This window comes from Acanthochromis polyacanthus, chromosome 16 (genome assembly GCF_021347895.1).
Source record: "Acanthochromis polyacanthus isolate Apoly-LR-REF ecotype Palm Island chromosome 16, KAUST_Apoly_ChrSc, whole genome shotgun sequence".
Lineage (NCBI taxonomy): Eukaryota > Metazoa > Chordata > Actinopteri > Pomacentridae > Acanthochromis > Acanthochromis polyacanthus.
The window spans coordinates 10504655-10515917 of NC_067128.1; the positions used below are offsets into that span (position 1 = coordinate 10504655).

Here is an 11263-nt window from a genome sequence, read left to right on the forward strand (position 1 = left end):
AAAAGTACGTTTATCTATCTATTTATCTATATCTATCATTAGATATGCAGTGCATACACAAGACAACTAAAACCCTCCAGTTTGACACATTTATTCAATTCCTTGCCAGTATTTAGCATTTCTAGTGACAGTTGCAAATACATGGAGATTCCAGATCAATTGTTTGATCAGCCCAAATAAATAAAGCAACCTGAACTACGGTAATATATTAATTGAGGTCCACTTGAGGTAAGGCTTAGGAAGAAAAATACATTTTGGCACCCAATATGACTGTCCTACTGTTGTTAAAGTAAGATACATAAATATAAAAATAACATTTTAAATTATTGCTCTGGTCAAAAATACTGAGGCATACAAGTGGTAATGAAATGTCAGTGCATCTTTAAGTAAATATACAACACATAAGTATTATGTATCCTGTGTTAAAGTGATATGTCTAAAATTAAAGAAAAATGATAGTAAAAGTAAATTTTGAATTTGAATAAATTCTCATCTGAACTTACTTGTAAACATAGTAATTATGTTATTAAAAAATGCAAATGATCTTTAAAATTCACATGAATTACTAGTGAGAGATACAAATATAGGTGCATGATTAGGACAACAAAATATGCACAAAGGCTTCTTTATCACATTTTTTTATATATCAGCAAGTAAAATAAAATTAATTTAATTTACCCTAACTATACTATAATCACATTAGTGGTTGTCCATGTGAATGTGCATCAGTTGTTTCCTTTTGGTTTTTTGTGGGATGGTTGTGCTCTTCCACATTTCAAGTATACAGTAGGTTGTATCAGTGTGTCTGCTGATAGAGTTCAGTCAGTGGCTGATGTAGCTCTTCAGTGCTTCCTGGATGAACTGGAGGCTGCGTTTGTACAAAAACGAGTCCTTTTTCTCTGGCTTGCAGATGTTGAGGTGATCTACGTCTACCTCAATGAGCTCCCCGATGCCAAGATCTGAAATCAAACCACATCAGGTTGAAGGCAACAGGTAAAGCAATCACATTACAGACACAGCTTGCAAGGTCTGTTCGACATATTTAAGCTATACATTACAGACAGGCTTTCCTTATTTCCCAAGTACATCAGTGTTACATACTTGCTGACTGTGTTGGTACCACAAGTATCTTGATCATGGGACCGATGTTTGTTGGCAGCGTCTCTGCAAAGCTCAGCACCTTGATTTCCTTTTCTTTGGCAATGCTCAGGAAATTCTCGTTCAGGTTGCGCAGAGCTGGTGAGTCTTTGAACACACAGACATAATTTTCACAGTAGATGGTTATAACAATTTCTATGAAACAGACATTTACCTCATAGTTCATTGTGTGTACTCACCTTTACAGAGTTCTCTGACTTCTATAGAGGGAAAGAGAAGATATCTGACATTGACCGAGTACTCTGCCATAAAGGTGCCATGATGAGGAACACTGTAGAACATAACACCCTTGGTGTTTTGTAACAACCCCTGCATATCTGGATCCTCTGAGGCATCCATCAGCATTTTCTTCACAAGCAATCCTGACAGAAACACATACAGAGGCATAGTGAGTGCAACTTGTGAGTCAAACACTGTCACATGCACGGTGCAAGAGTGAAAGAAATGTGTTTTTCAAATTGTATTAAAGGGATCTGGGTAAAAGTTTGGCATGCTTGTGGAAGGAAAGTTCTGACAGAATACCTCCCATACTGTGGGCTACCCAGACCACAGGCCTTTCTCCAACTCCAGCCTGTTTTAACTTCTTTAGCAGCTCTTGACTTCTATAGGCCAAAGACTTCCTGAGGAGACAAACCAGCCATCCATTTGGTCTGTTTATATTGTGCATAATGATTTTAAGAACCCGTAGGATTGTAAATATTTAACTCACACAAGTATCTTAATTAGCTTTGAATAGACACAATGTTGGAAAAAGCTGTGTGAAATATTCAGATTCTAATGTATTTTTTAATTAATTTCTGTGTTAAACATAGTGGACATTTTTTCCCCAGTAAAGGAGTGAACATATTTCCTTAACAGCACAGCTTTACAATATTAGCATTTTTTAAACTTGACTACCAGATGACACATAAAACAATTGCATATCTATATTTTTTTTACCTCTGATTTTCAGCAGGACATTTGGCCATCCAGTCACTGAGATGACTGTCATACTCCACTGACAGTACTCTCAGATTTGGACAATCAGCAGCCAGCCATGACTGTCAATAAAAAAGAACACAACAACATGGAATAACAATGAGGGGATGACTCACTTTCTCAAGATACATCTAAATGGAAGACCTCAGATTGCACAGCTTGAACCACACATTAATTAGTTTCCCCTTTGACAGATAAACCAATCAATGGGTACAGCAAAGATTTCATTTCACTGTGGGAGGTAAACACTTCATGGAAATCCATAACACTGCACAGTAATAAGAGGAATCAGGGGCATTTGTCACCTTTGGCCAGCACTCTGTATAGTCATCTTTGCTTTCAGCCTCCCTCTCTTCTTCTAATGTAACACGGTCCTTCTGTCTCCATGTCTTAAAAGCTGCCCCTAAAATTCCATGGATGAACAGCACGTCTGCTTTGATTGGCTGACTGGAAATTAACACACAGTAGAAAATAAGTGTTTGGTTACATATAGCATTAAACTTAAACGTTCTAAAAAAAAATGATGTTACAAAACAATTTAATGGAGTTCATTTCCTACTTGTCACGTGTTTGTGGGTGAAGGATATAAACACCATCTTGGTATTTCTCCTTCACTGTCTCCCTGTCCAGGTTGGCCAGAGCGCGAGCTGCATGCGATGCCTGCATTACATGAGGAGACTGCATCATCTCAGCCAGCACAGACACCCAGCCTGAGCGCAGCACATAGGTAAGGAAGGAAGGGGAAAAAGTAAAATCCATTATAATGTTTGATTCATCTATCAGTTAATACCAGTCAGACAAAGAGAAAATACACCCAAACAGACAGGTGTGCCCAAGGGTAATTACTTGAAAGTGTGTCTGGGTGAATAATTGTGGTAATACCATAAAAAACAAACATTTTTAAATAAAGAGTGGTGAATAAGTCATCTGTAGATCAAACAGGCACATTAATATAATCTAATTTTTGTTCTTTGTAACGTCCACAGCACACAAGGTCAAGATGATAAATAACCAGAGCTGTCTATGGATTAATTAGAGACTTACCAGACTGGGCTATGGCCTTGTGAACTCCTTCATTTAATGCCAAGTTTCCTATAATGCGAACAATGTTCCTCTGAATTTTTAGGGAATCTCCCCTGAGCTGATAAACCCTCTGGAGGAGCTGTAGACCCCCATTGGCAACTATGTGGTCACAGTGACTCTGTACCTGCAGACAATAAAGTCAAATGTAAGTAAATTACAACCTTGTATCAAACACATTCTAGGTTATTTTTTACTGCACTAAGATGCTTGTTCACTTGTGAACCACATTAAATGATGAAATAATGAGTTAATACAACTATGAATAATTGCATGCAGACGAGGGCCTCTCCAGCCACGATACATTAGATTCCACTGTGTAAACTAAACTAAAACAAAACGTGCTTTGTTTCTGAACTAGCTTTTACTTGAATTGCTTTTAAATGTTGGGGGAGATTTGTACAATCTGCTGCTGCAATGATTGTGATCAGTTTTAAAAAGAAAATTAGACTATCCACAACCAAATCCTATTGAGATGCATAATGGAAATCTTTACCTTTGAGTGCTGTACCAGTGCCTGGAGACAGAAGGACTCCACCTTCTCAGAAGGAACAGAGGTGAGGCTCTGGGCATAAGGCAGCCCATTGCCACCAAAACACCACAGACCACCCTGAAACAATAATGAGTGCACAAGATTTTTTCAAACTTCTTGGGTATGCTGGTGATAGTTACCATCCTGCTGTTTTTGGTTTGAGGTAATCACCTTCCTAAAGACTTAATGAATATCAACATGTATGCATACATCTGGCATCATTACCCTTTGTGCTGCCATGGACTGAGTGCTCTCTCTGAGGGCCATTGAGGTGAAGTACTGAACACATTTGTCCACCTCAGACTGGGGCAAAGATGCCAACAGCTGCCTCAGTTCATCCTCTGCTGACAAACCCTGAGAAGATATTAAAACATTTTAGTTCCTCTCTTATACAGTGCATGTGTACTGTAAAGCTTCTATTTCCATATATCCTTAACAGTAAACTTTGTCATAGAGATGCATACATCCTCCAAGTTGCGCAGTGCAGGAGGGTGTCGGAAAAATCGCAGGTCGACCCGAGGAGTTCGGGCCAGGCCCACTGCTGTCCGCTGGTCAATAACCTGGGCTGCTGTCTGGTACTGGTAATCTGAATTATTCACAACAGGTGTAATTTAATACCAATTCTGTTCACGTATTGTAAATCGGCTTCAAGATAGATGCAACTTTTAGCATATTTTACCATGCCAATGACAATTATCTGCTAGCTCCTGCACAGCTTGAAGTCTGATGGCTTTATTGGCCGACATTGTCCTCTTCAGCAGGACCCATAACGCCACTTCATGTGGGTCTGCATCCACGTTGGTAAAGTGCTCTAAGACACATAGGTAAAAAACAAACTGGGCAACTTAAAATTTACAGGATAAAATTGAAGAGTGAGCAACAAATGTCTGTAACTGTAAATTTAAACTGTTTAAACTTTCTCTACCATTCTAATGACCTCTATCTACAGCACCACTTTTCTATTATTACAACAGCTAGAGAGTCACATGACCAACCTTTCTGTAGCAAACCTTGTGTCGGCAAGTTGGCAGCTATCAATTTATAAAAGGTCAAAAGTTATTTTTTCAATGTCTCACCAGAATATAATTTTGTGAATCAACTTATGTGTTTCTTTTTTCCTACAAAACTGCATTTACAATTTAAAGCATGAGTGGTTGATATAGTGCGAACAAACATAAACAATCCAATTCATATTACAGCGAATCGCAGAATATACACATTAATGTACAAACTATGTGGCCCGCAAAAACAGGATGTGCAGCATGAACAAGGCAGGTGTTTCCTTTGGTCCCCATGTGCACACTGAACACAACAGAAATATTTGTGCCGCTATTTGCAACAATGCCTACCTTTCAATCCAGAAATATTAGGGGAAATATGACAGTCCATTTTTTAGGTGAACTGGTATAAAAACAACTTTTCTTACCATCTAGTGATCGCAGAAAAAGCCTAGAGGATATTTCCAGAAACCGTCTTGCTGCTTTATGAAGTTCCCTCCTTGTTTTGTGTGTAAGCCCTGGAACAGATACACAATCGAAAACATTTACTACTCAATACCACCTTCTAGAAGATTTAAATCACATTTCAGCAAAATCACTCCAAAGACACTAGACGCTACATAGTAATGGTTGCTAGTAGGTATTTCAGTAAAAGTAAATGGTGATTGCTGTCACATAAAAAGTGAACCTAGACTGGTGGAAGTGAGATCAGTGACAGAGTGACCTAAAGTTTCAGGCAGGAAAGTTGGTGAGAAGGGGAAGGACAGGCAGGAAGAAATGAGAACAGATGTTTCTGGTCAGCTGGACATGGCTGTTCGACATGTTGTTCATATCAGACACATACTAAACAAAAACAGAAACACAGCATGGATCCTGCTAGATTCTATTCTTTCTTTTTAATATACAGGAATAAGAATTTGTTGTCCCATCATATAATATCTATACAACAAAGTGGACATTGTGAAACGGCCAAGTAAGTATTGTTTTGGAAATGATAATCGGTAAAGGGTACCCCCAGAAACCAGAAGTGAGCAACAAATGCCACATATGTGACATACAGAGTTAATAAGGTGTTGATGCTTGTGGAATGCTCTTCCTGAAAATCTTGGTAAAGTTGGTGGATATTTTTAGAGGCCAGGATCACGATGTTAGACACATCCATCCAGAGCTGTCTGAAACTATTTCTGCAATTACAAATGGTGCAGTTGTGGACATTCAAGTGCCAGACTACGGATCTAGTTGTGGGCAGCAAGCAGCAGCCAACAAAACGTTCTGTTTTTTTCTTGTCACGTGTGGCCTTGTCATCTTAACAAAACTGCATATTTTATGGTGGCTTTTTATAATAATTGGTCAAAGGAGTGCCTATGAATTGGTCACACTATCTGATCACCTTGTGACCAGCTGAACAAATCAAAAATGTTTTGCTCACAACTGGCAAAATTTAATCCTTTGCTAATCAAAAGAACAGAAATTATACTTTAAATTTTTTGTACATAAGAAAAAGGACCATTTGCATGCTGAATTTAGATTATTGTTCAGGTAATATTCACCAAATATCATCAGACTGATGTGAGAAGAACAAAGTCTAAAAACAAAATCTCTAAAAAACACTCCAAATATTGTTGACAGATAACTTCATATTTAACCATAAAGTTGCAATGAATGATATTCATCACCTGCAGCTAGGTTGTCTTTTTCATCGGAGGGAGTGGCTTTCAGATAGATGTAAGACTTGTATTTCTCCTGAAGAATTGCACTAGTGTCAATGGTCACAGCCTTATCCAAGGCTACCACCTCATAAGTAATAAAAAGACAGCCCCTGCAGAAAGCAAAATGGATAAACTGTGGGACGGTGATAATTATTTTCACAAAAATTACTGAAATACAATGTGGGCATTCGGGTGTCAAGTTTTAAAATCTGCTTGTTAATACTGCAACTTACCCCAACACAACGGCTCCAGTTACTTTTGCAACTTTCCCTAAATTAAAAAAAAAAAAAGATTATTTTTTATTAATGGCTTTAAACTGTTCTCACGTACAGATTAAATTAATCTATTGAGAATAATTGAGTCTATTAGATTCCTGACAATAAGCTATGTACACGTAGACCAATTATGTCTAATAACTTACTTAAATCTTTCCACTGAAGCACTTTCTTCACACCAGGTGGTCCAGCTGTACTCAGCCTCCGACAGCGGATCAAACGTAGAGCTGCAACAGACATCCTTCACCTGTATGTCCTTCCAGTGCGTGAGCAAGTTAATCAAAACACAGCCTGTCTCACAAAACACGTGTAGATAACACAGAATCAGAAGTGTGGATGATGACAATCTGATGAAGCTAATGTAGCTAATGTAAGGCACGTAAATAATTAACGGCCCAAGTTAAATTAGCCAAACTGCCCTGGTTATTAGATTTGGTTTGATTTTTTGAGTTGCAAGGCTTTAATGACACAACAAACGACAGATGCAACTTGTGACACTGTCATTAAAAAAGCATAAACTCGTTCAACAAGTCCTCTAGCTAACGTTAGCTAACTTAGCTACCCCTAACTTGAAATAACAGGTAGGTGCGGCTGTCGCCACTTCCACTGCCACTCAGTTTAACCACATTCAGTTTATATGTCACACTAAATGACACACAGATATAGGTTTCAGTCAGTTATAACGTTAAAGCTGCAGTTGAGGTGAAGCTACATTAACCATTAGCTAACAGTAATTTGCCGAAGATTTAGTTAGCTTATGGCTAACGTTTCACTTCTCGGGCTCACCGCTGCTTATCCAGCCAACGGACAAAGTTAACCTGTGGGTGTGCTGTTGGTTCATTTTGATTGATGAACAGTGACTTTACCTTATTTATCGAAGTAGAGGATTTCAAAAAACTACGATACTGTCCTCCACGATTGCAGCCGGTGTTCATAAACACGACGTAAAGTTGTCTCACAAATAATACGTCATTCTCCGCAACTCTATCAGGGAAGAATAAATCATGACTTTATTTTTGTCATGTAGCAGCACAGTATTTGCGTGGTTGTTGAATTTGAACTATCCAACGTACAATAATATATTTTTTGTTGATGCGTTTTAGTTAAGAGGATGAGTCTTCTGTTTGTCCTGTAAAATTATAGAGCTCTGGGGAAGGCAGTGTCCTTCAACTCCAAACTAATTGTACTATAAGATTTTCCCCTTCAGGAAACAGCAGTAAAACCGTCATAAAGGTACTGTGTCTGCTTCAAAGTGGTGGACAGAATAATGGCACAGCTGGAAGCATTTGAATTCAACTGTTACTGAGTGAAAATAAAATTGCAAGCATAATATTCCCAAAAGCAGGTGTTTGTGCCAGTGAAACTGATTTATTATCATCCGGTTACAGTTTGTGGTGGTGTTGTAATAGATTGCGTTGTGGGTAATTGTTTCATAAAATGTTTCTCTTGTTTTGTTCAGGATGTACTACATGTACCGGTACATTACGATCTCAAAAAAAAAAAATCAACATTTGTCGAACACTAATGGAACGGTTTGATTGCATTATTGTTAAAGTGTTTGTTATGTGTATATCTTTTGTTGCCTTGTCAGAGAGGGTGATTGTCTTGTGTGTGTTAGCAAATATCCTCTAGATCAGTTACAGACCACAAAGTTCTGGATGAAAAACTTTTGATTCTTACTTTTATTGCATTAACTTAGACGCACACTTCAGCAAATTGCATTCAAAACATACATACCATACAAAAACTTCTTGCACCTAATGCCCACTTTTTTGTGGCATCTGTCACACTCACACACACTGTTCATGCCAACACACACACGTAGTTATTTTGAATGTCACACACATTCATATATTGTAACTCTATAAAACGCGTGTGAGGCAACAAAGAAAACATCAGGTCAATTTAACCTGGTCTTTTACATAGATTTGCATAGATATTCAATTTCCACACCTGCAATTTATTAACTACAAGCTAACAGACACTTTTCTTTTTTAGACTCCAGATATACAATGATTGTCTCTGGTTTTTACATAGTTATATCACCCGCAGAGAAAAAGCAGCCTTGCATAAATGCCCAGAAGTACATATTTGAAAATTTTCGTGTGTATACATATATATAACAAAAAAATACAAAATTTATGTTGTTTCAGAGTGTTTTTGTGTTGAGTAGGGCACATAGTTGACCTTGACTTCATTCGCTCCACCTCGTCGTATAAATCAAGATTGATTTAGTCCAGTATTTTCTGTAAGTCCATTTGCAACTCTGGACTCATTCAGTTAGTATCTGCCTGGTGCTCTCACTCCTCTCAGGTGCATGTTTCCTGATAGGCCCTAATAATGCTCTCATACGCTGGAGGTGGCGTTTGTGTAGCTGGGAGACCCCTCAGACCATTGTTGCCCCAAAATGACTCTGGTCTTGATGGTGTGGTAGCTGGCTGCGCTGCAGTTTGAGCTGATCCAGTTGACATGGCCAGAGTTGGTGTGCGAGGCAGTGTGATTTGGCTGCCCTCCTCCGCCTCCCTTGCGATTTGGCTGCACTGGAGGAGCGGGTGGAAAGTGGAGGCCCTGAAGCTGGATTTGTGCCCCAGCGGGTCGAAGTGATCTGGGGAGGATGTCTGGTGGTGAAAGCTGAATGCAGCGCTGACCAAGCTGTTGTTGCTTCGTCGGTCATAGCTGCTGTTGCGGTTGAAGCCTGGACGGTTTCGTGAAGACGTGTGCGAGTGGCGAGGTGAGTGACGGGTGATGCTGGCAGAACCTGCCTTGCGTCGGGACATCCAAGTCAGTATCACGTAAACCAGGGCACCCAAGAGCAAACCAACCGCCATGGACACACAGAAAGCTATAATTAAAGGGACTGTAAAGAGAGGAAATATCAAGAAGGATATTTTATGATCTGTGCTGCAGTATGCATTTTTGATAGATTCTTCACAAACATCCTACTTTTCAGGATCACTGCAGGGGCAAAAGTTTAATAAGTTATCTACATGCAATACATGTAAATGCACTTTATCCTTATTGACAGTCATTTTTTATCTCCCCTGGGGAATGGAAGGAATTTTAATTAGAATCTATGGCCCTGCCGAGATCACAAAAAACATCTGCTTTTAACAAATGGAGTCCTGCCAATAATGTCTTGAACGTTGGTTCCCCGTAACAAAATAATAGTAGCCTTTCCTCTTTCATGTTTACCAGAGCAAGTCAACAAACTGGCTGCATCTGATTCCCACTAAAAGAGCAGTGACTTTTTGCTTGTTGTTTCTTTGCCTTGGAAGAAGTAAAGCCAACATAAACATGCTTGAGAGAAGAGAGAGAATGGAGCGGATAAGACAAATCTTGTTGGACTTATTCCAGGGCAAACAAATCAGTTTCCTTTCAATACAGTTAAGTGTTAAATTGACTGAACCTGCATTGTTGCTAACCCGTATTTCCACAGTAGTTTTACCCTAATTTTGGCAAAGGGGAAAGCAGACACTGGTCAAAAGTCATCTGGAAATGACATTTGGGAAACCTGAGGGAACCAATTGGAAAGAAAACATATCAGTAGCTTACAGATTTGGAGTAAGTATTCTTAGAAATGGAAAAAAAAGGTTTCTTTGAATATTCAGATTAGTTGGATAAAGTACTGTTCAGAAGGAACTCGACCCACATATTGTATCTATTCCAGGGATGATTAAAGCTTGAATTCTTGAGAGAACAACGGCGCCAATCAGAGCAACCACATGAAAAAGACAGGCTCAAAGAGAAGGAAAGTTGAAAAGAATACACACTCACCAGCATCGAAAGACTCAAGTATTTCCAGAAAGAGACTTGTGTCGTTTGCAGCCATGACTTAATCTTCTTTGTCAGAGTAAAAGAAGAGAGAGTGATGCTTAATTCAGTCAGTCTTTTACTCTATTCTTCCCTTCTTCTGTCAGTTCTTGCTTGTCCTTCTTTCCTTCTGATGGGTTTTCCTGTCTTTTCTGCCTCGTCTCTTTCCTGTTCCCTTACTTTCTCCCTCTCGTGTCCCTTGCTCACTTTCTCTGTCAGTTTGTCTGACTCCCTCAGAGGGAGACTCAGCCCAGAAGCACACAGAACTGGCGGCTAACTCTGGCAGTCATCTTGTTTATGGAAGCGGAAAACTACACTGTCACATTTCCTGCTTTTCTGCTTGAAATTAGCAACAGGAGTGGCTTATCTATCCAGGACAGAGATCCTGGAGGTGGGGAGACAGGGTGTTTCTATAATCACTTCCTCTCCCATCATTTCCTTCAGGTTGATTAATGTTAGAAAGTATCACCACAGCAGCCTTAGAGTCAGTCCTTCATCTTTCACCAGAGGAAAGTTCACCGCAAGCACCGATCTTTTTGTTCCGTTCAGAAATGATAAATATTTCAATCTCTCATATTTTTTCTTTCCACCTCAGTGACCACAGGCAGCAGTTTTGCTATTAGTTGGACCAGCAGTTACAGTTCTGGGCCTGAAATGTGTGTTGAAATTCACATCTGGGATTGATGATGGAAAGTTTGTGAGTGCTTTTAATACTCAGTTGTA

General features: G+C 39.2%; 2 protein-coding genes across 4 annotated transcripts; both read right to left on the reverse strand.

Annotated features, from left to right (window-relative positions):
* Positions 1 to 75: 75 nt before the first annotated feature.
* On the reverse strand, positions 76 to 7719 carry serac1 (serine active site containing 1). 3 transcript variants are annotated; one of them, XM_022221543.2, is made up of 17 exons: positions 7597 to 7719; positions 6877 to 7021; positions 6689 to 6725; positions 6423 to 6565; positions 5175 to 5264; positions 4428 to 4559; positions 4213 to 4334; positions 3974 to 4102; positions 3713 to 3826; positions 3181 to 3343; positions 2696 to 2846; positions 2442 to 2583; positions 2098 to 2198; positions 1681 to 1778; positions 1338 to 1520; positions 1102 to 1245; positions 76 to 959 (listed from the first exon to the last, which is right to left on the reverse strand). In XM_022221543.2, exons 2-17 carry the CDS (start codon positions 6968 to 6970, stop codon positions 823 to 825), a joined length of 1980 nt encoding a protein of 659 aa, XP_022077235.2. In that variant the 5' UTR covers positions 6971 to 7021; positions 7597 to 7719; the 3' UTR covers positions 76 to 822. The 3 variants fall into 3 exon arrangements, with proteins under 3 accessions (XP_022077235.2, XP_051816999.1, XP_051817000.1); XM_051961039.1 differs by having other exon boundaries at positions 6877 to 6986; positions 7597 to 7705; XM_051961040.1 differs by lacking the exons at positions 6423 to 6565; positions 6877 to 7021; positions 7597 to 7719 and having other exon boundaries at positions 6689 to 6731.
* Positions 7720 to 8394: 675 nt separating this feature from the next.
* myct1a (myc target 1a) lies at positions 8395 to 10863 on the reverse strand. The gene is made up of 2 exons (XM_022221541.2): positions 10505 to 10863; positions 8395 to 9587 (listed from the first exon to the last, which is right to left on the reverse strand). The coding sequence occupies exons 1-2, from the start codon at positions 10557 to 10559 to the stop codon at positions 9040 to 9042; spliced, it is 603 nt and encodes a 200-aa protein (XP_022077233.1). The 5' UTR covers positions 10560 to 10863; the 3' UTR covers positions 8395 to 9039.
* Between the last annotated feature and the right edge of the window lie 400 nt (positions 10864 to 11263).